The sequence below is a fragment of the Ranitomeya imitator genome, chromosome 1, assembly GCF_032444005.1.
Source record: "Ranitomeya imitator isolate aRanImi1 chromosome 1, aRanImi1.pri, whole genome shotgun sequence".
Classification (NCBI taxonomy): domain Eukaryota; kingdom Metazoa; phylum Chordata; class Amphibia; order Anura; family Dendrobatidae; genus Ranitomeya; species Ranitomeya imitator.
Genome location: NC_091282.1, coordinates 499,016,217 through 499,040,324, shown reverse-complemented (window position 1 = coordinate 499,040,324; position 24,108 = coordinate 499,016,217). Strand labels below are relative to the sequence as shown.

General features: G+C 42.9%; 1 protein-coding gene across 1 annotated transcript in view; it reads left to right on the top strand.

Annotated features, from left to right (window-relative positions):
• CNTLN (centlein) overlaps positions 1–24,108 on the top strand; it is a 537,174-nt gene that overhangs the window by 329,027 nt on the left and 184,039 nt on the right. Inside the window, exons 15-16 of the mRNA XM_069766280.1 lie at positions 3,540–3,631; positions 22,398–22,933. Coding sequence (XP_069622381.1) covers positions 3,540–3,631; positions 22,398–22,933 — 628 coding nt within the window. The remainder of the gene's footprint in view (positions 1–3,539; positions 3,632–22,397; positions 22,934–24,108) is intronic.

Genomic DNA, 24,108 nt, shown 5'->3' with positions numbered 1-24,108 from the left:
ATTGCAAAATAAGAACTCCAATAGGTGTCATCCAGTACTATATCAATCACAAAAAGCAAGAGCTAGTATGTATAAATAACATGGAAAAAGACCCTCAGATATTAGATTCCAAACCATTAAACCTCCATTTTTTTTAATCCCATGCTCACAATTATTGTCATATAATTAGAAGATGCCAGTATAATTTTTATGTAGCATCTCTCTGTTTGCCAGGAGATGAGGTTATCAAGTCCTGATACTCTGGTTAGTATGTTGCATAAAGCATACACAATTGTACTAATAATACATATAAAAATGCAACAGGGTCATCTTACTAAGTACTAAAGCGGGAGGCAAGCGGGCTCATGCGCACCACAGCCCAACCAAAACACAAGGTTATTCAACAATGATAACTCATGGTCATGCATGTAAGATCAGACAAGAAATATTTGGAAATCAGCTCAGCATATGAATGGCAAAGTATGCATCATCGTCCATGAAATATATGTTCATCCATGTGCCCGCAACTTTTCAGTCATGGTAATGAGTCTTCATATTTTCAGTCGTGCGACACAATCCTCTATTGCCACCATGAGGAAAGAAGGTTCAAAAAGGTGTGGTTCACACTGGCATGAGAGGAGGGAATATCAAACGGCTCTTGGCCAGGCGCGAGCTAAAATGGATACTGACCTTGGGAACGGTTAAACCAGATGGCTTGAATGAATCCTTGAATTTTGCCCCACTCCTATAAAAATGGCCTCTAATTATAATTAATTGATTTTCCCCTCCTAGCGGTGTTTTTAGTTTTTGTTGTTATTTTTGTGTTTTTAATATTCACATTATATCCTACAGTTACTTGCGGTTTATTGGGCTCCGACAATTACACCTTCTTTCCACATGGTGGCAATTGATGATTGTGTCGCACGATTGGAAATATGAAAACTCATTACCATGACTGAAATATTGCGGGCACATGGATGAGCATATATTTCATGGATGATGATGCATACTTTGCCATTCATATGCTGAGCTGATTCCAAATATTTCCTGTCTGATCTTACATGCATGACCATGAGTTATCATCATTGAATAATCTTATGTGTTGGTTGGGCTGTGGTGCGCATGCGCCCGCATGCCTCCTGCTTCTGCCCCTCCTGATCCGGCTGCTTGGCTTCCTCGGCGTGCGACTGGGAGTTATGGCAACGATGTGCTCCTGATCATATCGCTGTAGGACCTGGCCGAGTTGCGGGGCGGTGGGCCGCGGGCACATGCACCACTTCAACACAGCCAATTAGCGTCCAGTCACGTGACAGAGTACTTTTGAGATTAAAGGTCCTGTTGGGAAGTAAAATAAACACCTCCCCTTGAGAAATCATGGTGAAATTGCGGCGAAACGCGTGTCGTGGTTGTGCATTGCATTTGTGAAGGAAGGAAGGAACCCCCTCCCTCAAATAACCATTTAGATGCCAGTGTTGCTCTTGTCCGTGGCATCTCAGTGGTTAAACTGCTGTGATCAGAACGAAATCCTTCACTAGATATTTAAAGGCAGAACTTTGGCAACTGTCTCACAGTTTTTCAATTTTGCGAATAGTTGAAATTTCCTTTAAGAGAGATTTTGGTCTAAGCTAAAGTGGACAGATAGTATATCGCCGCAATAAGAATTTGTAAATCTAGTACTTTTACCTACTTGATGGCTCAGCATGCAATATGAGTTTTACAAAGTGTATAAGCTTAAGTCAGATAACGATGTTTTATTCCTTCGAGCCATGAATGACTAATATGTATGTTTAAACTATGAGATTACTAGAAGAACATAAATAATATAACATAAGAATTTGAAAATGTAACTTAAATAATTATGTATGAATGATCAAAAAGATATACAGGCCAAATATACCTCATTCTATAAAGAGTGTATATTCCTCTTCACATAGATCACTATGCATAACTTTGTTGTTTCAAACTCATTCAAAAATGTGTACTTTAGCATGTAATAAGTAGCTAAACAAGACATGAACCGGACCCTCAAAGAGGCAGTGTTAGTCTAAAAAATAAGCACAAAAAGCAACTTTAAAAGAGTTAAATGGGCAACATAAAGTTCATATTCTGACTCTTACAAAATTAACTTGTTCTTTATTAGCTAAATACTTCTAAACTACTGTAATGTACTGTCTGGACACTTCTTATGTGGGTGTTTTTTTTTCGTTACATGCAGTATAGGGTTATTTGACCTTTTAATACAGTAACAGTCTTTACCATTATAAGAGATAAAGCAAACAAATATTTTTGTTAAGGTTGTATCCAGGCATTATGTCCCTAAAATTGAGTCTTAAAGGTTTTGTCCACTTTTTAAGGAAATTTTTCTTATTTAAATGCAAGTAATTGGGGGCTAAAAAATCAATTTTGCAGTTGGGTTTCATTCAAAATTTTGCACCATTTACTTCCTATAGCCGCTGTGCTGTGATATGTATTACTTGCTGCAGAATGAGTTAACAGAGAATCTGTCAATTAAAATCTTCTGGAAAAAAAAAAAATTATATATATATATATATATATATATATATATATATATATATATATATGTATGTGTATATATATATATATATATGTATATATATATATGTATGTGTGTGTATATATATATATATATATATATATATATATAGGACTACAAATCCATGTGTACTTGTGCGTGATGAAACCTATATCTGTAGACTATCATCTAATGGTATTCCTTACGTGATACTTGTCGTAGCTTTGATTCTTCCATTTCTGTTTCTTGCTGTTTTATATGATTATTGATTAGAATCGTAAAATGTGACTCTTCACGAGCCGAGATTTGTATCTATCAGATAAAAAATCACAGTGATGGTTTTAGCTCTTGTGTTTGTGTTGTATCATATTGAGATACTTCCACATTATAATCACAGCTGTGACCTTTCTGATGATTGAAATGTGGCCTATACTTTGGTGTTACACGTTCCTTAATCGATGTGCTTTCCCACAAAGCAATGATTTATCCTACAAAGAGAGAAATATTTTAACTGAACATGAGAGAGGAAAAAATAAGTTTAAAGTTTCGCTCCATCTAATTCTGTTACTATTTGCTTTGTTCGACAATCACTCTGATCCTCCTAGCAGGGGGACAAGACCTATAGAATAAAACTGGCCAAGACTATAGATAAAAAGGCAATGAATTTTGCTTTCAAGGCATAAGACGGTACAGTCTATAAAAGAATGAAAACAGGAATAAAAGTACAGTATCTTTAACCTGCAAACGCATTGTACCTTTGTAAAGTTCGTACTGTATAACAAAAAAAGGAAATCGCTGTGATGTTCCAAAGGCTTTGTAATTGTATGGCACTAGACTTTAAAAAAAGGTCAGTGCTTAAAGACTGTCCAAAAACTTGACAAGAAAATAGATCAATTTATTCAGAATAGGTAAAGTGTGCGCTGTTTGTTCATGACATGACAAATCTGTCATTGCTGGGTCATTGTAAGGTGTCTTTTTATGTCTGTTTTGTGTTGTGTTTTTTCATGATTATTATTACTTTTTACAGAGTTGCTGTTCAGGCTCTCCAAGGAGGAAGATGTAAGGAGCAGTACGCCAAAGAAATTGGTAGGAGAAGATGTACGGCATACTTTAAAAATGGTACTTCCAATTTTATTTAGAGTCCAACTTCTTAATTACAGCTTACACAAAAAATGTTTTCTCTTTTTGGGCATTCCTATGTGTAATCTTTTAATTGTATGATTGTTCAGTGTAAATGATTAGCCAAGAGCATATTATCTTCTACCGCAATGTATTACTAGTTTGAGCTAATATTCAAACAAAACTATGTGTTGGTTATGATGTGATTATGATAAACCCTTGTCAACATTGGCTGTACATGCATGCTGGTTTTCATGTGTGGCCATTTTAAGCAGGCTCAAGAGTTGAGCCTGCTCCAATCACTGCAGGTGGTGGCTGTCTTATGCAGTTGACTTTTCCTTCTAAGTGAGCTAGATGAGAGCTTGCTCTAATCTTGTAACTTATCCCCTTGGATGTCACGATAAATATCAATTTGATCACGGCATGCTGAAGGGTTGTTATGGCTGGTGGAAGCCTACTGAAGGTCTGGCAAGCTTTACAGTTGATAAACACATTACAGTGTGTTGTAATAGTGTTCACGTGATCCCATGTTCAAAGGACCAAAAAAAATTTAATTAAAAAACAAGTTAAAGCACGACTCAAGCAGTTTTTTTTTATTGTAGCCCTGGAGTGGTGATACTAATCTAAGTTCCCAGCACCTAGTCTCATACTTGGCAGCTTTTATTGGTGCCGTTCCTGTTGGTCTTCTTCAGCTTGTGATCTGACAGACCGCTCCAGTGTTTGCTGCGCGATACAGAATTCACAACTCAATGGAAGTCTATGAGAGTCAGAACAAGTCTCTCATAGTGTTACATTGAGTGCTTGTGACTGTTACCTCTGACTTCTGGTCAGTCAGAAGTTGCTGTCACAAGATGGCAGCTCGGGATTGGAGCTGTGCTTGGAAAAGTGATTAGTGGCACTTCTCTAACTGCAGAACTTATGTGAAATAACTGTGTCATGCAAGTCACTGTACTGATATCTATGGAACAACACCAATACGGAAGAGAAGTATTGTCACAGGGTTATCACGACATAGAGAGGCCAGAAGACCGCTGTGTCTTTACCATCTTAATAAACAGTGCAGGTATTTTCCTTGCTAGCAGTGCAAGGGTTAAACTTTTCGGTTGAATCTCCTGGAGCTTTCCTACATGGATTGTCTCAGCTGTTCAGTTTTGGCCACTCCCCTCTGCTATATATGCTCGCCTCTGGCACTTAGGGATTGCTAGTGTTAGTTCTTGCTACCTGGTTCTGGAGTTGGAGATGTAGCTCATGGTTGGAGTTGGTGTTTGGAGATTTGTTCAAGAGATTTTTGCATGGAGTTGGTTTGTGTGCACATCCTCTCCTACTTACTTTCTCCTTCCTTTAACTCCCCTTTGTCCCAATCTATTGTTTTTGTCTGTAAGTGTATTTTGTGTGGTTGATATTTGCATTTATCCCTGTCCGTCTTCCCTTGTTTGTCTCGTTAGTGTGTACCTAAACACTTCACCTTCTCACAACCCTGGGTGGGGGCAGGGACAGATTAGGATTGATTATAGAAGCATAGCAAGGCACGTGTACCTGACATCTCCAAATTCAGCAGTAATCCCTAGTTAGCACCCATAGTCCCAAAGTCACTGCGTGACAAGTATAAGGTGTTTTTGTTTGGTATTCAAGAATGTTGTATTTATGAATAGTGGACAACCCCTTTAACATTTCTTTTTTTACTGCTATGTGAACGGCATAAAAATGAAACCCAAGCAAAAATGAAGGAACGGAATTGTTTTCTATTCCACTCCCCAAGATATTTTTTGTTTTATTTTTGAAAAAATGGTGGCATTCAAAACTACAAATAGTCTTTCAAAAAACGATCCCTCATAGAAAAATAAGAAATGATGGAAGGAAAAAAAAATGAAATTTTATAGTCTGCAATTGTTTTTTTATTTTTGCTGTGAGCAGATGTATTGGCTAACAGAAATATCATTCAAAAACTAAGTTTATTACATTTATTAAAATCACTCCTATACAAAAAGCAACTAACCCAACAAAAAACAGATAATACCCATCCAACCAAGTAGGAGACTAAACATCACATAGTTGTCACAATTAATTTATATCTCTAAATGGGGGTTATACTGACTGGATAAACCCTCTGCTAAAAATGTCAATTTACAAGGTATAGAGATAAGTGCAAGAAGATACAAGACAGGGAAACCAGTACAGGTATATATAACCCTAAATCATCCCTAGCCTTATCTCCTAACTAAGCTGCGGAGGTTGGCACCCTAAAGATTAAAAACGCCAATTGGTGCCCCCCACTAATTGGTGGCTCTCCCTATTATACCTGGTTACAGGTCTATCTACACCTATCTATATAATTGTCTAAGGGTCACTTCCATCTGTCTGTCTGTCCTTCTGTCACGGTTATTCGTTCGCTGATTGGTCTCGGCAGCTGCCTGTCATGGCTGCCGCGACCAATCAGCGACAGGCACAGTCCGATTAGTCCCTCCCCTACTCCCCTGCTCTCACTGCCCGGCGCCCGCTCCATAATCCCCGCCACTCACCGCTCACACAGGGTTAATGGCAGCGGTAAAGGCCCGCGGTGTAACGCACTGCGTTACCGCTGCTATTAACCCTGGGTGTCCCCAACTATTTACTATTGATGCTGCCTATGCAGCATCAATAGTAAAAATAGGTCATGTTAAATATAATAATAAAAAAAAACCTGCTATACTCACCATCCGCCGCCTTTGCCGCTCCTCGCCACGCTCCCGGGACCGTTCCATTGCAAGCGGCAGCTTCCGGTCCCAGGGATGGTGTGCGACAAGGACCTGCCGTGACATCACGGTCATGTGACCGCGACGTCATCATAGGTCCTGCTCACACCAGCCCTGGGACCACCGGAAGCTGCCGCTTGCAATGGAGCGGTCCCGGGAGCGTGGCTAGGAGCGGCAAAGGCGGCGGATGGTGAGTATAGCAGGACTTCCAATGAGCCTTCGGAAGGTGAGTATATGGTTTTTTTTTTTTAAGTCTCTATACTACGTGGCTCTGTGCTGGGCAATATACTACGTGCCTGGGCAATATACCACGTGGGTCTGCTATATATTATGTGGCTGGGCAATATACCGTACTACGTGGCTCTGCTATATACTACGTGGCTTGGCAATATACTACGTCACTGGGCAATATAATACGTCACTGAGCAATATACTACGTGGCTGGGCAATATACTATGTGGCTGGAAAATATACTACGTGGCTGGGCAACATACTACGTGACTGGGCAACATACTACGTGACTGGGCAACATACTACGTGACTGGGCAACATACTACGTGACTGGGCAACATACTACGTGACTGGGCAACATACTACGTGACTGGGAAATATACTACGTGGCTGAGCAATATGCTACGTCGCTGGGCAATATACTACGTGACTGGGCAATATACTACGTCGCTGGGCAATATACTACGTCGCTGGGCAATATTGTTATGATCCGGAGACCTTGGAGCAGCATGAGAACTTTCACTGGAGAAGGTGGTCACTATACTGACCGCAATCCTGAACTTAACACCGCAACTAGAAGTAGCCGTGGAGTGTACCTAACAATCCTAGATACCTCGTCACAGCCGGAGGACTAAATACCCCTAAAGATGGAAATAGGAATACTATCTTGCCTCAGAGCAGATCCCCAAAGGATAGACAGCCCCCCACAAATATTGGCGGTGAGTCGGAGAGGAAAAAACATACACAGGCAGAAAAATAGGATTTAGCACAGGAGGCCACTCTAGCTAAATAGGACAGAGTTCTGTGCGGTCAGTATTAAAACCCTTCAAAAATATCAACAGCAGAATATGCAAAAACTTCCTACATCTAACTAAAGATGTAGGAGCGTATATCTGCACCTCCAGCGAATCCTACAATCAGAGCAGGAATACAAACAAAAACAAGCACACAGCAGTGTGCCACAGACACAAAAAACCAAACACTTATCTTTGCTGAATTTGGCAGCAAGCAGGAGAAGCCAGAAAGTGATCCAACCTTCACAAGGAACATTGACAACTGGCAAGGGCTAATGAATCCTGCACACCTAAATATCCCAGTCAGAATTGCAATCAGCGGATACACCTGGCCAGGACTGCGACTCAGAGACAACTGCATTCCCACCTACAACCACTGGAGGGAACCCAAGAGCAGAATTCACAACACAATATACTACGTGACTGGGCAATATACTATATGACTGGGCAATATACTACGTGGACATGCATATTCTAGAATACCCGATGCGTTAGAATCGGGCCACCATCTAGTGATTAATAAAAGTGAAACGACTTAGATGACTTGACAGGTACACCCTAAACACAAAAATAATATAATGCTGACCAACACATATATGAAGATACTTCTAGCCCTATTCAGATATAGAAGGACTTAAATGTACAGTACTTTTTATACTGAGAAAATATTTGGTTAAACATGTGTCTATGATCGAAATTGATCCACATGTCAAACTAAAGAGTAAGTCTTTCCCTCAAAATGTGATATTTTACAAAAATAGCAAACGTGTTATTTTATCAACATCAGGCCTCTGATAGTTAGTCTCAATGGACATGCCTCAGTGCCTCGACACGTTTCCCCTTTAAAAATGTAGGTTCATTTAGGAGACCATATAGTGAGAGAAGCACCCTGTTGATAATGTGCTTCATTATCAGCACCAGTTATAAGTGAACCTGCTAGGATAAGGTGTTATCCCGAGCATGCTTGAGTGCTAAGAGTATCTTCAGCGTGCTTGAAAAATGTTCGAGTCCCCGCGGCTTCATGTCTCGTGGCTGTAAAACAGACACAACACATGCAGGGATTGCCTGTTTGTTAGCCAATACCTGTATGTGTAACTTTTTATTACATTTCAGGTCTGGTGACAAGAATGCCAGAGCTGATGCCCTCTCTCTCTCATTTCTGTCCGGGCACCAAGAGGAGGATCCTCAATTTATCATCGAACCATCCAAGATGGTTACTGTCGCTCCAATGACCCTGTCACAAATTCCCCCAGGAAAAACCCTTGTGACTGAATCCGAGAAGGAGCGAGTTTTGTCATGGGGCCACTCGTCCAAGGTGCCCGGTCACGCGGGACAAAGGAAGACCCTACAATTGATCTCTTGCCACTACTGGTGGCCATCCATGAGGAGGGAGATCTATGCTTACGTGGCTACCTGTCTGATTTGTGCCCGCAATAAAGTCCCCAGACAACTTCCTACTGGTTCTCTCCTGCCATTACCCATGCCATCTGCTCCATGGCAGCACATAGCAATGGACTTCATTACAAATTTTCCAGTATCCGATGGTTGCACCGCCATCTGGGTAGTCGTGGGTTGCTTCTCCAATATGGCTCATTTTACCCCGTTGTCTGCTCTTCCGTCTGGTCCTGAACTGGCTGACAGCTTCATCGGACATATATTCCGTCTGCACGGATCTCCTTGTCACATTGTGTCCGATCGAGGTTCGCAGTTCACTTCCAAATTCTCACAAGCTCAATGTAAACAACTGGATATTGTCTTGGACTTCTCCTCATCCTATCACGCTCAGTCCAATGGGCAAGTGGAGCGTGTCAACCAGGTCCTTGGCAACTACCTGCGCCACTTTGTCAATTGGGTGAAATTACTTTCCTGGCATGAGTTCTCATACAGCAAGCATGTTGGTGAAGCCTCGGGAGAGTCTCCTTTCTACATTGTGTTCGGTCAGCAATCCCAGGTTCCAGTGACAGTTCCGGTGGATTCTACGTGTTTCAGCCCCGGTGACAAAGTATAGCTTTTGTCCAGGTACGTCAGGCTTGAAGGTTCCCTCTTACAAGTTGAGTCCTTGTTTTCAGTCCTTTTTAAGTGCTGAAGCGGATCAACGAGGTCTCCTATAAACTCAAGTTGCCTGCTTCATTGCGGTTTCTGAATTCTTTCCATATATCTCTGCTGAAGCCGGTTACCCTGAGTCCCTTCTTCAAGGATCCCAGTACCACGCCGATGCCACCTGCCTCGGATGATGTTTTTGAAGTGGAGAAGATCTTAGCCATGAACAAGGTGAGAGGCAAGACCTTCTTCCTTATTGACTGGAATGGATTTGGTCCCGAAGAGGGTCCTGGGAGACTAATGAAACATCCACGCTCCGTTTCTCCTCCAGAACTTCCTCGATGGCCTGATGAAGAGGGGGCGTGAAGGTGGGGTACTGTTAGAACCTTGTGCGGTGCCCTGCTCTGACAGTCAGTGTTTCCGGCGTGTCACTTCACTCACCCGTGCTGTGGTTGGTTCTTCCCTTCCCCATGTTCTGCATGCTTCCATCAGGTTCCAGCTGGGCCTCTACCCATGTCCTTAGTGCACGCGTGCTCCCGCTCTTAAAGGGCCAGCACATGCATTTGCTATTTCCTCCCTAGCCAATGGCTGTGGGGAAGTATGTATATATTGCTTCCTCCCCATTGGGGAGGTGCCTCAGCTACTTTCCTGTTTTGCAGTCTATGTTGTTTAAGGTTGCATACTAGTCCCTGCTGCACTCTGGTGCAGATCCTGCCTGCTGCACTCTGGTGCAGATCCTGCCTGCTGCACTCTGGTGCAGATCCTGCTTGCTGCACTCTGGTGCAGATCCTGCCTGCTGCACTCTGGTGCAGATCCTGCCTGCTGCACTCTGGTGCAGATCCTGCCTGCTGCACTCTGGTGCAGATCCTGCCTGCTGCACTCTGGTGCAGATCCTGCCTGCTGCACTCTGGTGCAGACCCTGCCTGCTGCACTCTGGTGCAGACCCTGCCTGCTGCACTCTGGTGCAGACCCTGCCTGCTGCACTCTGGTGCAGACTCTGCTTGCTGCACTCTGATGCAGACCATGCCTGCTGCACTCTGGTGCAGACCCTGCTTGCTGCACTCTGGTGCAGACCCTGTCTGCTGCACTCTGGTGCAGACCCTGCCTGCTGCACTCTGGTGCAGACCCTGCCTGCTGCACTCTGGTGCAGACCCTGCCTGCTGCACTCTGGTCTTAAACAAGAAAAAAATGGAGTACCAAGATCCACCAAAAAGTAAAATCATAATAGTTTATTTATAGAAAGTCATACATATAAGGCACCGAAAAGAGTTACAAAAAACATATCAAGAACAAGTTTTTCTGAGATTGAGAACAGAGGTGCAGCAATCACGTGCAGTCAGGCTAAACAGCAGGGTAGTATAAAGTAAACCTCATAAAAAGTGCCAGTGCTTCAAGTGTAATTTACATACCCATATTTGTGGAAGAAATAGCCAGAAGGATGCTAGTATAATCGCGGTAAAATCCAATAGTATGAATATAAGTTACCACATCCCATGGTACCCACTCAGAGTATGAATATACCGTTAGCGTTCCTTACTCATAGCTGTGGAGTCCGCACCACATGTACCCCTACGCGCGTTTCGCGTGGGCTTCGTCAGGGGGCTGTGATGGTATGATCTGTCTTTAACTCCCTTATATACAGACCTCCCCATTCAGCTGTAACTGATCGCCATCACGGCGCATGTTCCCCGCAAACAGGAGCCTGAAGTCGCGTTTTTTTCTTGTTTAAGATACTGTTGGGAGTGGTCCCATGGCGTTTGCATGTGGTGGCTGGGTTTTTTAGGCCGCTAGTCACCCACATTTATATTAATTTTGTCCTTAACGTTTTGTTTGCTGCTGCACTCTGGTGCAGACCATGCTTGCTGCACTCTGGTGCAGACCCTGCCTGTTGCTCCTCCAGTCTGTCCTCTGGGTCCAGCTGCTGCGCGTCTGTTGGTCTGTCCTGGAGTTGCACCTGGCGTTCATCTAACCTCACCATCAGAGGCTCTGGTGAACAGTCAGGCTCGCTTAGTCACACCCCTCCAGGCTCTCCATTTGATAGGTCATCAATATGGTGTGACTGGACAACCCCTTTCATTTAATTTTTAAAACTATTTAAAGAAAATGATATACCCTAAGAAGCGAACAGTTTTATTCGATCTGATAATGCGCTCCTCAAAAAAAAGTTGTACACCCCTGATGAACACTTTATGAAGCTCTATAATCATTCTGACACACGAAATGAAGTTAACACTATATTTTACAATCACCCATGACAGCACCAACTAGGGAGGGGATCCAATTTTCAAGGACAGGAAACTTTCAAGATAAAAAGGGCGGCTCCTCTATTCGCATCAGTGGATCCTGTCCTTGACAGGGGAAACTTCAGTCCTGCATGGTGGCAGAAGAAAGAAGACAGGCAAGTTCCCAGACTTGGGCCGGTCGGTTGGGGCAGGGAAGCGCCGTGGGGGGCCCGATGGGGAGCACATGGTTAGCTGGCAGCCTCACGTCCAAACGTGGTCACAGAGTGCGGCCAGAAACTGTAAGTCATGCTCTGATGACGTGGCCGGGACCTTTCACCCGGAGCACTTCCGGGGGTGGGTAATGGAAGCTGCAGGAACGCGCTGGCTGGAAAAAACCCTACAGTGCAGTTCTTAAGGGTGGATCGCCGGCCAGGCAGGGGCACCAGTGTTGCGATGGATACACAGCAGCCCTCTCCACTGTGGCAGCAACAAGAGCTACATCCAGGGCAGCAGCATTTGGAGGCAGAGCAGCCACAACGACCTCAGTGTCACATGCTTCCACACCAGGATAGAAGCATCGGGCGCTCCAGTAGAGCACGCAATTCCAAAGACTCTAGGACAAGTCTGCACAGCTCTATCAGAATGAAGGATTCCACGGATTCGAGGAAAACCTTTCGTACAACATTCTGTTTCGGTACCCTTCAATTTCCTCTGAGTGGTGAGTGAGCTATGAGAATGTAATTTTAATAATGCGAATCTCTCTCCCTCTCTCCTTCTCTGTCCTCTTGCTTTTCTGGAGGATCCTCCTAGAAAATGCACAGGGAAGCTGAAGTACAGAACCTGTGCTCTGTGCGATCAGGGTCTAGCTAGTACATGGCCCAAAACGTGCCAAGCATGTATTAATGACACAGTGGCAAATGAGACCCCAGATTTCTCCTCCACCCTAAGAACTCTCATCACTATGGAGGTAGAAAACTCTTTAAGGTCCCAGTCCCTCTCAAGGGTCCCCCTACAGGAAGTGGACAATTTAGTTAAGGCCGTGAGGTCCACAATGGGTCTAATAGACCAGAAGGCCAAAAAATCTGTCCAAGATGTGATGTTTGGGACCCTGGACAGGAAAAGTGTATATCCTTCCCTATGAACGAGAAGGTGTGGGATCTCATTAACCCCTTAATGACCGGGACACATTTTTAAAATCTGACCAGTGTCATTTTGTGTTAATAACTCTTGAATGCTTCAACAAATCCCAGTGATTTTTCGTGACACATTATAATTTATGATAATGATACATTTAAGTCGATATGTTTTGTGTTTACAATAAATAAATTAGAAATTTGAGAAAAATTTAAAAAAAATTGCAATTTTCAAACTTTTAATGATTATCCCTTTAATCCAGATAGTCTTACCATAGAAAAACCTTAATAAACCACATTTCCCACATGTATGTTTTAAATCAGCCCCATTTGTAAAATTTTCTTTCATTTTGATAGCATTTTGGAGGTTTAAAAATGGAGCAAAGAAGTATCGTTTCTCCTTGCGGAGAGTGACATGATAAGCATTTCGAGGAGTTCTAGTCCTCTTCCTCTCTGAAGAGACAATTTGCCTAAAAATGCATGGAACCGTAATTTTTAATTTTTTCAAGGTAATTTACAAAATTTATTTTTTCAGGGACCTATCCAGTTTTGAAGTGATTTTAGGGGTCCTATACATTGGGAAACCCCCCAAAGTGATACCATTTAAAAAAACAGCACCCCTTGACATATTGAAAACTGCTGTCAGGTACTTTTTTTTAACCCTTCAGGTAATTTTTAGGAAGTAATGCAAAATGACATGACAGGAATGAAAAAGTTTATTTTCCACCTGAATGTCACAAACCTCTGAACAGGTCACTATAGCCGGCAGACACTAAGGCAGTTATTTGGCTGTGAATTGCCATGGCAAACATTAAGACCGCACAATCATGTTCTGAGTGTGCCAATGGGGATAAAAAGGAAACCCCCACACTCTGTTAACCATTTATATAATGTAATCACTATTGACAGCAGTATTTAAGGGGTTAAACAGATATGGAGGGTGCCAACACTGATTGTGGCTGATGCAGCAAGTTGTCAGCTATAGCGTACAACCGACAGCTGCTGGATTGTCACCTGTATGGGGATGCTATTCTCTTATATCTCAGGTCTGTAAAAAGACGTATTGGCAGTCATTAAAAGGTTAAAAAGGAATGGGAGAAGGCAGATAAGAAGGGGCCTCTGCCATCCTCCTTTAAAAGGAAGTAACCCTTTGAGGAAGAAGCCTCACCCTGCAATAAAGAACCAAAATTGGATGTCGCTATATCCAAGACCTCAAGGAGATCATCCCTTCCCTTTGAAGACACTGGATTGCTGAAAGACCCCCCCTCGATAGAAAGGTTATCACCTTTCTCAAGGCTACCTGAGAATCATCGGCAGGTGCTCTGAGGCCAGCCATTGCGGCAACCTGTACAGCAAGGTCTCTTATGGTCTGGCTGAGTAGGTTGGAAGACCAGCTGAGGGAAAATTCACCCAGGGACTCCATTCTGGCCAAACTCCCAGTAATCAAGGGGGCGGGGGCCTTCTTATCAGACACATCTGCCAGAGTGGCCGCAAGATCTGCCACAATGTCTAACGCAGGCCGGAGAGCAGTCTGGTTAAAAGGCTGCCCAAGGGACGTATAAGCAAAAGGGAAACTGTTCTCCCCTGTGTGATGGTCAGTACTTATTCATTTGAGCTTTGGATGACATCTTGGAGAAATCTGCTGATAAGAAGAAATGGTTCCCAAAACCTCCCTTGTTGTCCTTCGAAGGAGGAAATTCAGCAGAAGGATACTGACCACGGAACAAAGTTGATGGGAGGATCAGCCAAGGAAAAGCAAGGGGTACCTATTCGGCAATCTGTCCCAGGATAGTATGAAGCCCTCTAAATGACTCCCTACCCCAGGTGGGAGGAAGACTCTCTTTTTTCATTCTGGCCTGGGAGAAAATATCCTCCAGCACTTGGATTCTCAGCATGGTGAGATCAGGGTTAAATCTGGAGTTCTTGAGATATCCACTAGATAGCATTGTCATAACTGCTCCACGGACATCCATCTCGGAGTAAGTAGCCTTGGAATCAGAGATACTAAGCCTCCTAGAGAAGTACGTTCTGCAGGAAGTTCCATCAGGATAAGAAGGGAAAGGCTACTATTCTCCCCTGTTTCTGTTAAAGAAGCCGGACGGCTCATACAGAACAATTATCAACCTGAAAGGCCTGAACAAGTTCTTGAAGATTCCCAAGTTTAAGATGTCAAGGTCAGCAATACAACTGCTCTTTCCTGGTTGCTATATGGCTGCCCTGGACATGAAAGAAATGTATTACCACGTGCCAATATATGCAGCGCTTCAGAGGTTTCTCAGTGTAGCAGTGTCAGTAGGGGGTGCCACGAGGCACTTCAAGCACAGGGCCCTCCTCTGGCCTGGCAGTGGCTCCTCGTGTATTCACAAAGCTAAGATCGGAGGTTACGGCCCACCTCAGAGAAAAAAACATACTGGTTATCCCATGCTTGGACGACTTCCTAATAGTGGGTCGGTCTGTCATTACCAGAGTCAAGTGAGAGAGATAGCCACCATCTTTAAAGATTTAGGTTGGTGTTTAAACCTAGAAAAATCAATGTTAGCTCCACAAAGGACACAGATCTTTCTGGGGCTCTTACTCGTCGGTAGGAGTGTTGCCTGCCTGATCAAAAGTGGGAAAAGTTCTCCAGTCTCCTTGCCAGATCAGTTCAAGATCTGGTAATGTCCCTCAGGAACGCTGTCTCCCTCTTGCGGTCCCTCACCTCCTGTATCCCGGCGGTAAAATAGGCCAAGATGCACTCAAGAGACTTGCAGTGGTGCTTGTTGGAAAGCCAACGTTCCTTACAGGGATATCTGGAAGGTACACTGACACTGCATCGAAAAGTAATACATTCACTGCACTAGTGGTTAAAAATAGAATCCCTTCTGGAGGGGGTCCCTTGGTTTCCAAAGTCATCAGGGTAGTCACCACAGACGCCAGTCCCAGGGGGTTGGGAGCTCATCTGGACAACCATCTGGTCCAGGGAACATAGTCAGCAGTAGAGAAAGAGGGTTCCTCGAACATGTGGGAGCTCTTGGCAGTAGAGAATGCATTATACAGTCTCCTACCATTCCTATAAGGCCACCATGTAAAGATTCTTTCGGACAACCAGGTTATGTTCGTATACCTGAATCATCAGGAGGGCACACGTTTCCGTTCCTTAAAGCACATTACCAAGCATATTTTCAGCCTTGCAGAGGGGTTCATCCTTTCATTATCGGCTCTTCAGGCGGATAGTCTCCATGTGGGGGTGTCCAGCGATCGACCTTTTTTGCTACTCGGCAGAACAGCCAAGTAGAAAGGTTCTGCTACCTGAATCCAAAAGAAAATCCTCAGGCAGTGGATGCTTTCCAGATCAGATGGGACTTCACCCTGGCCTACGCATTCCCCTCGATTTGTCTGATTCCAGCAGTTACCCAAGAGGCCCTGGTTCTTTTGGCTGAGAAATAGATCAGTCTCAGAACCATGGGTCGTTTGAGAGATCCAAGACCTTCTAGCTCAGGGGCCCGTATTCCATCTTCAAGCAGTAGAAAACTGGTTACTACAAAAATTTATGGTAGGACTTGGAAAAAATTCTTGTCATCCTCGGGCTGTACTCTGGAAGGAAAGGTGTCTCTAAGAGAAATCCTGGAGTTCCTTCAAAGGGGGCATGAACAAGGCCTGGCGGTTAGCACCTTAAAAGTCCAGGTTTCGGCCTTAGGTGCTCTTTATAATTACAACCTTGTGGGTAATCAGTGGGTTGTCAGGTTTATTAAAGCATGTGCTAGACCCAGACCAGTTCCAGCAGGCAGGGACCCTCCATGCGAAATAAACTTGGTTTTGAATGCTTTGACTGAAGCCCCCTTTGAGCCTCTGAGTGAAGGGTCCATAAAGTTAATTACTCTAAAGACTATACTTTTTGTAGCTCTGACATCTGCTCGAAGGGAGAGCGATACACAGGCCTTGTCATCAGACCCTCCCTTTACCCTCGTTATAGAAGATAGGCAGAGTCAGGTTTTAAGACTACTCTATCTAAGTAGTATCAAGTAGTATCTAAGGCTTGGTTCCCATTGCGTTAATGGGAACGCGCTAACGGACAGCGTTGCACGGTGAAATTAACGCCGTGCAACGCATCCGTTAGCGCGCCCATTCACGGCAATGGGAACGCGCAGCACTAGCGCGTGCCATGTTCGGCACGCGCTAGCGACGCGCCGGTGTTTCCTGGCGCGCCGCGGACGCTGCTTGCAGCGTCCGAGGCGCGCCCGCGGTCCGTTCCCCGCTCTCGCAGATCGGGGATCTGCGAGAGCGGGGACGTTACCGCGACCCCGGGACGTGGCCACATTAAAAACATTGCGTTAGCGCAACCCGCTAGCACTAAACGGGTTGCACTAACACAATGTGACCCTAGCCTAAGTTCCATAGATCACAGGAGATATCTTTGCCGTCCTTCTGTCCAGACCTTAGTTATAGTAAGGAAGAGAAGCTTCACATCCTAGATGTTAGGAGATGCCTTCTTCACTATTTATCAGTAACAAAATCTTGGAGGTATGATAGGGCTCTTTTTATATCCTTTCAGGGCTCTAGGAGATGAATGAGAGTCTCAAATGGTACCCAATCCAGGTGGATAAGAGAGGCTATCAAATTGGTCTATACAGGAGCAGGAAGACCGGTCCCTGACTACCTGAGGGCCCACTCTACCAGAGCGATGGCAACATCTTGGACAGAAAGAGCAGACCTGTCCTTAGAGCAGATCTGTAAGGCAGCTACGTGGTCATCACCTTCCACCTTTTATACTCACTATAGACTGGATCTGTCTGCCTCTTCTGATCTCACGTTTATGAAGAGGGTTTTACAGGCTGCCTCCTTAAATGAGTAAATCTCTCATTGGTGCTGTCATGGGTGACAAGAAAATACTTATATTAGTTACCCGCCTCCTTAAATGAGTAATTCTCTCATTGGTGCTGTCATGGGTGATGGGAAAATACTTATATTACTTACCAGTAATCTGTTTTTACAGAACCCATGACAGCACCCTTATATTCCCACCCATTACGAAGTTCATCACCTTCTGGTTGGTGGGTGATTGAATATAGAACACCACTTATGGTTGTGGTTAAGAATAATTTGTGTAAATGTGTATAGATATGTGTACACTAACTCGGAGATCCTCTCATGCTCTGTAATCCACTGATATGGAGAGAGGAGCTGCCCATTTTATCTTGAAGGTTTCCTGTCCTTGAAGGGTGGATCCCCTCCCTCGTTGGTGCTGTCATGGGTTCCGTAAAAACACATTACCGGTAAGTAATATACATGTTTTTGCAGCACAATGAATAACATTTAAAATACAAAACATAAATGTTTGTGGCAAATATGTACCCCAACAGTTATCACTGACCAATACAACTCATCATGCAAAGAGCAAGCTTACCTACAGCTATGTAAAAAAAAGAAAATCTGGCACTTGAAATGTGACAATAAAAAAAAAAACTGCTTTGTCCCAAAGGTAAAAAATAAGTCTATCCTGTAGTTTCCTGCACTGAATATATAACAGGGAAAGTAGAACAAATGTTAACCACGCCGAGGGGGCTTGATGATTGGACCTGAGGCATGATTAATTTGGGGGAATAGACCCCCTGCAGGACTAGTCCTTAATAATTTACTTATAGCGAACACCACAATGAAGTGATTAAAGCACACACAAGGATTATTTGGGTATATCAATGATTTCAGCAAAATACAGAAATATGGCTTTGATGCATAATGATGGCAGTTTGGAGGGCCTTGGTAACCTGATAGGTTCTCCTTAAACACAGTCCGTATGGAACCTAGGGGGAAGAATATTTGTGAAAATCTATGCCTTCAAGCAAGAGGAGTTTTCTGTTTCGCTGCTTGTACTTTTTTTTTCCCAAAGATTTTTTATTTTGAGATAAAAAGGGAATAGGGAATGGAGGCGGGAGAGGAAGGGGGGCGGGGGGAGGGAGGATAGGGAGGGGAAGGGGGGGGGAATAGGGAAATATATCAATGTAACAAGCGTATTAATTTACATTATGGAGTAAGTAAGAATACATGGTGCCCAGTACTCTGGGGATATGTGAGGTATAAAAACTATACACTCTCAGATCAGTATCTTTCATTTTATGAACAGCATGTTGACGTCGCCTTATTTTTGGGGGACTCAAAGGGAACCTGTCATAGCACCAAACGTAATTAACCTACAGTTATGGGGATAATCTGCAGGTTAATAGCGCTACAATGCTCTCAGGCCGCCTTACTGAAAGCACGGCTCCTAGGAGGAAATAACTTTATTCCTCTAGGAGCCGCCAGTACTTTGAACACGCCAGTACTCTGACAGCTCGCTCTGCACAGATGTGCTGAGAAGCAAGCTGTTAATCAAAGTGCCAGGGTCTGGTTACAGTCTGCAGCCACTCCGCACTTTCAGTAAGGTGGTCAGACAGCATTAACTTGGAGATTTGTCATCTATCTGGAGGTTAATAGTGTTTGGGGGCATGACAGGTTCCCTGTAAAGGGAATCTGTCACCAGGATTTTGCTGCATGAATTAGAGACAGAGACTCTGATTCCATCTAGATCATTTTCTGGGCTGCTTGCTGTAATTTTTATGCTTGCGATCTCTCAGTTTATCTGAATCTTGTGCTTTGTATAACCCCACCCAAAACACTGATTGGCACCTCTACCCATACACAGAGTATACAGAAAGCTGCCAGTCAGTGGTGGAGGCGTGGTTGGACTACATGGCATCTAGTTTACTAGTCCTCTAGTGATGATCTCCTGCTGATAAAACACTGATTTTATGAAAGCTACACTAAACAGCTCAGTAAGTGACACATCACGAGATCAGGGTTTCTACCCATACATAATTCTGTTCTCAGATTAGGTGGCAAAAACAGGTGATAGATTACCTTTCAATTTACAAAGTTTAAGTATTTTGTAAAGTGGTATACAATATTGCATGGTCAGGGTTTTTCCAACAACAATGTAGAAAATGATGCAAGGGTTTTTTTGGGAATAATTGATACAAAGATATTCAATAATTTTATATTAGTAGTAAATTTGCAAAAAAAAACAACAACTTCAATTTCTGCTGTATGTATAATAATTTCAGTGAAAAAATGCACACTTAGTAGCACAGGCCATAATTGCAGACCCAGACATCCGTGCATTTGTGTATGAGTTACCTTGTTGAAAAAATACAATAATTTAGAGCAAATGAGTTCATTGCTTGTACGGATAACAAATGCCATATGGTCAGGTAATGAATGCTGTCATCTTGTTATTATGGCATGACAAACATCATGTTAAAATAATAACTCGGCAAACAGGAAGTGCTCACATTCATTTACGTGAAGGCGCACGGAGTAATTGGAATCATTTGAGGGCTGCAGTTTAGAATGTCACCCAGTTTGTTGGAAGTTATCATCTTTATATCCCATCTCTAATTTTATTAGCCAGGTATAAATTTTCATCTCTGCAGATGCAAAGTGCTACATTGCTACAAAAGGGTCTAAGCCCAGAGGGCATGTTCTGTGTTCTTTTAATCATCTTGACTGACTTGCGGTGTATAACATTATGCAGATAGGAAAAAAAGAAAACATTGAGACGAATTGAAAATACCAATAGCTTAAGGGGACGTGTGTTAACGATTCTCAGCGTTTTGAAGGATGCTGCCCCAACTCCATGGGCTGTAATGTTCCAGGTTTGCTTTCAGGAGTGCCGTTCTTCTTTTTAAATATTGTAATTTTTATTCTTGGTCAATATTACTAATAAATCCTAGACAGAGAAAGACCAGGAGGTGTCTTCTATGTACGATTCACATTTTCATAAAGAAGTGGCTGATTTAATTAGCTTTGCTGTCTGAGTTTGATCTAATACAGTTCCACAAAAACAAAAAAAATCACTGAAAAATTTAAAAATATAAAACTTTTAATCCAATCATAACTGGCTGTGTTATGCGTCAAGTGTAACTTTTAAATTTGTTATTTGTTTCATTTTTCTTGAACTGCAGTACATTAAATTACATATTTTTACTGGGGCATCCCAGGGAATATTTTTTTTTTTTAAATGCATAAAGCTACTTAAAGGAATCTGTCAGCAGGCTTTTGCTACCTCATCTGAAAGCAGCCTGATATAGACCGAGAAGCTGAATACAAAGATGTTTCGCTTAGATTACCGGGTGCAGCCGTTCTCACAATCAGAGCTTTTAGATTTAGCATGAAGCAGAGCAGAGAAAGCTAACCCCGCCCACACCAGGCTCTGTATATACAATGTCCATAGACAGTGAGATGTTTAGTTGCTGGACCAGTCCAGCAATGTTTATCTCTTACTGATAAATCCGTCACAATTAGGCTACTTTCACACTAGTGTCGGCCCGACGTACCGACGCATACTGTGAAAAAAATGAACAATGGGGGCAGCGGATGCAGTTTTACAACGCATCCGCTTCCCCATTGTAAGGTCTGGGGAGGAGGGGGCGGAGTTCCAGCCACGCGTGCGTGGTCGGAAATGGCGGACACGACGCACAAAAAAAGTTACATTTGTGCCGACGATCTGCCAAAACACGACACATCCGTCTCACGCCGGATGCGACGTGTGGCCATACGTCATAGTGCATCGCTAATGCAAGTCTATGGAGAAAAAATGCATCCTGCAAGCACATTTGCAGGATGCATTTTTTCTCCAAAACGACGCATTGCAACGTACAGCAAACAACGCTAGTGTGAAAGTAGCCTTAGTGAACAACAGCACGCACTTTAACAAGTGACACATCCCTGAATTCTGTGTTTCAGCCTCTATCTCCTGCTGTCTGCAGATTACACAGCAAAAACCTGCTGACAGATTCCGTTTAAAGAATAAATAAATATATATATATATATATATAGCGAGAGAGATTCCCTTCCCTCTTCTCGATCCCCTGTTCTAACTAAAACCTGGTATCTGCTTTCTGGTACTACCTTCAACACAATGTAAATTAACAGAAAAGCCTGCCCAAATCAATTACTGGCTGAGGCAGATCACCTATGCTGGCAGCTAATGGATTGATAGGCATTTCTTTTTTTTTTTTTTATTTGCTTGTATTCCACAATGCTTTACAAACATTATTATCACTGTCCCCGATGGGGCTCACAATCTAGATTCCCTATCAGTATGTGTTGAAGTGTGGGAGGAAACCGGAGAACCCGGAGGAAACCCATGCAAATATAGGGAGACGATACAAGCTCCTTGCAGATGTTGTCCTTGGTGGGATTTGAACCTAGGACCACAAGGCAAAAATGGTGACCCACCATGCTACGTATTTGTGACCATTTCTGTTATGTTTAGGGTAGGACCATGGCGTAGACACCAGGCAAGCTCTGGAACAGGTCCTACGGGGGAATAAGGAGGATGGATATAATTTATTTTATTATATTAACACAATCTGACACATTTAAATATATATATATTACCTGGATAACCTCTTTTAATATAGCTTTGTGTTGAATTATTTATTTGTGTGTGTTATATACGAATCTCAAACTGTACTGAATTTTATAGTATCCATTTTCTACAGCTATACCCAACATGCTGACAATGAAGCGTAATATAATTTGGACAGCAATAAAGTACAGATCACAACTTAACATTGAATCCTTATGATTTGCCGTAGGTGAGCTGTTTGGAGAAGAGACTGATTGAATTAGAGGATGTGGCTAAGAAACTGAAGGAGGCCAATGAAGAGTTAACGGGACAGAATGTCTTCCTAAAGCGCTCTATTACTTGTCTACAAAAAGATGCAGATTTAAAAGAGCGAAAGCTGCAGGAAATGAATTGGAAAGTTTTGGAAGTAAACCAAGCCAGAGAGGCTCTAGAGTGGAGGAAGCATGACCTGAGCAGGGAAGTTGCATCCCTGAAGAAACTATTGGCAGGCAACAACAAGCTGAGGAGTACAAATCGGGAACTGGTAATGCAAGTTCAGTTCCTACAGGACACGCTAGACAAGGCCATAGCATCAGCCCCTGCTGTCCCAAAAGAAGCGAATAGGCAAGGCCGAAGGAAAGAATTGGGAACCAAGGTTAAACAAAATGAAGCCAGGAAGATCTCCCGGAGACGTCACCAAGCTTTTCTTAATCAATATATCAAGGTTATGAGCAGCGTGTTTGAGAACTTTAGCAAAGACGGCTGGGAGGATGTGAGTGAAGACAGGTACGGCTCTCATTAACTCTACTCTGAGGAGGGGACATTGTGCATATGCAAAGTACAGGCAAATGGAGATTGAATTTCAACTACTGTCGATTTGGTATTCAGGAAAAAACGCTGTCAGATCCTTTGAAATATCTTGGGAGGTCTTGTTCTGAGCTTATTGACTGAAATTTGCATGCAAAATTAGCCACAACTGTATGAGCAGTTGAATAGGTGCCAAGAAACCCAAAAGAAGGCGATGCTTGATTTCTTCCAGTGATGCGATTTTCATGCAGTCATGAGGCTTGAAATTGACAGTTTGGCAGGTTGATTTAATTTGCTGGCCCTTTGCATATTCACCACTGACAGCTAAGGATTCCCAGGCAAGCCTAGTAAGTCCATTTAGTTATCTTGTGACATGTCGATCCTGGAGGAAATGCCGCCTCCCCTCTTAATTTAGTTAGATAAATTTTAAATGACCCATTTCAGCTTGCTACCAGATGTCTACAAGCTGTTTAACATCTCTTAAATTAAGACCCATCCACACTAATTATTTCATGTATGTTTTATGCACAGTCATTGTGCTAACTTTAATTGAACGTTTCATTAAAAAAAAAGAAAAAACTTTTATCAACTTAGGGCTGTTGCTCCTTAGTGATCTTTTAGTAAATATGTGGAAGGTATTTTTTTCTGTAGCGTAGATACGGTAATTATTTTAGTATTACTTTACCTGTATTTATGTGATAACAAGGTAAAGGTCATACTAACTGTCTGAGACATTCAGTATTTTCCATCAGTGTTTGTAATCCTGGTTTTGTCTTACAGATAGTCAGTGTGTGAATGTGGCCTTAGATTATTAATCACTATAGGCTGTGTTCACACTATCAGGATTTGTTAAGCTTTTAGGTGCGGATTCTGTGCTTAAACCCTGCTAATAATTCCACACCTAAATATAAAAATCGGTGTATTTTATTCTCCATTCACACGATCCAGGAAGAATCTGCATATTCACTATTCTCTTAGATTCAACCCCAAAAGAGCCACATATTGAATAACAGTGGCATGTATCCTCTTGTAAATACATGTTGAGTTTGCCATAAAGCATTCCCATTAGCATTCCCATTTTATCTGAGCTGTAGAGACTGGAGTAAGATATCTGGAGTGGTGCATGGAGGTGCACACCACTCCTAATGAATCAG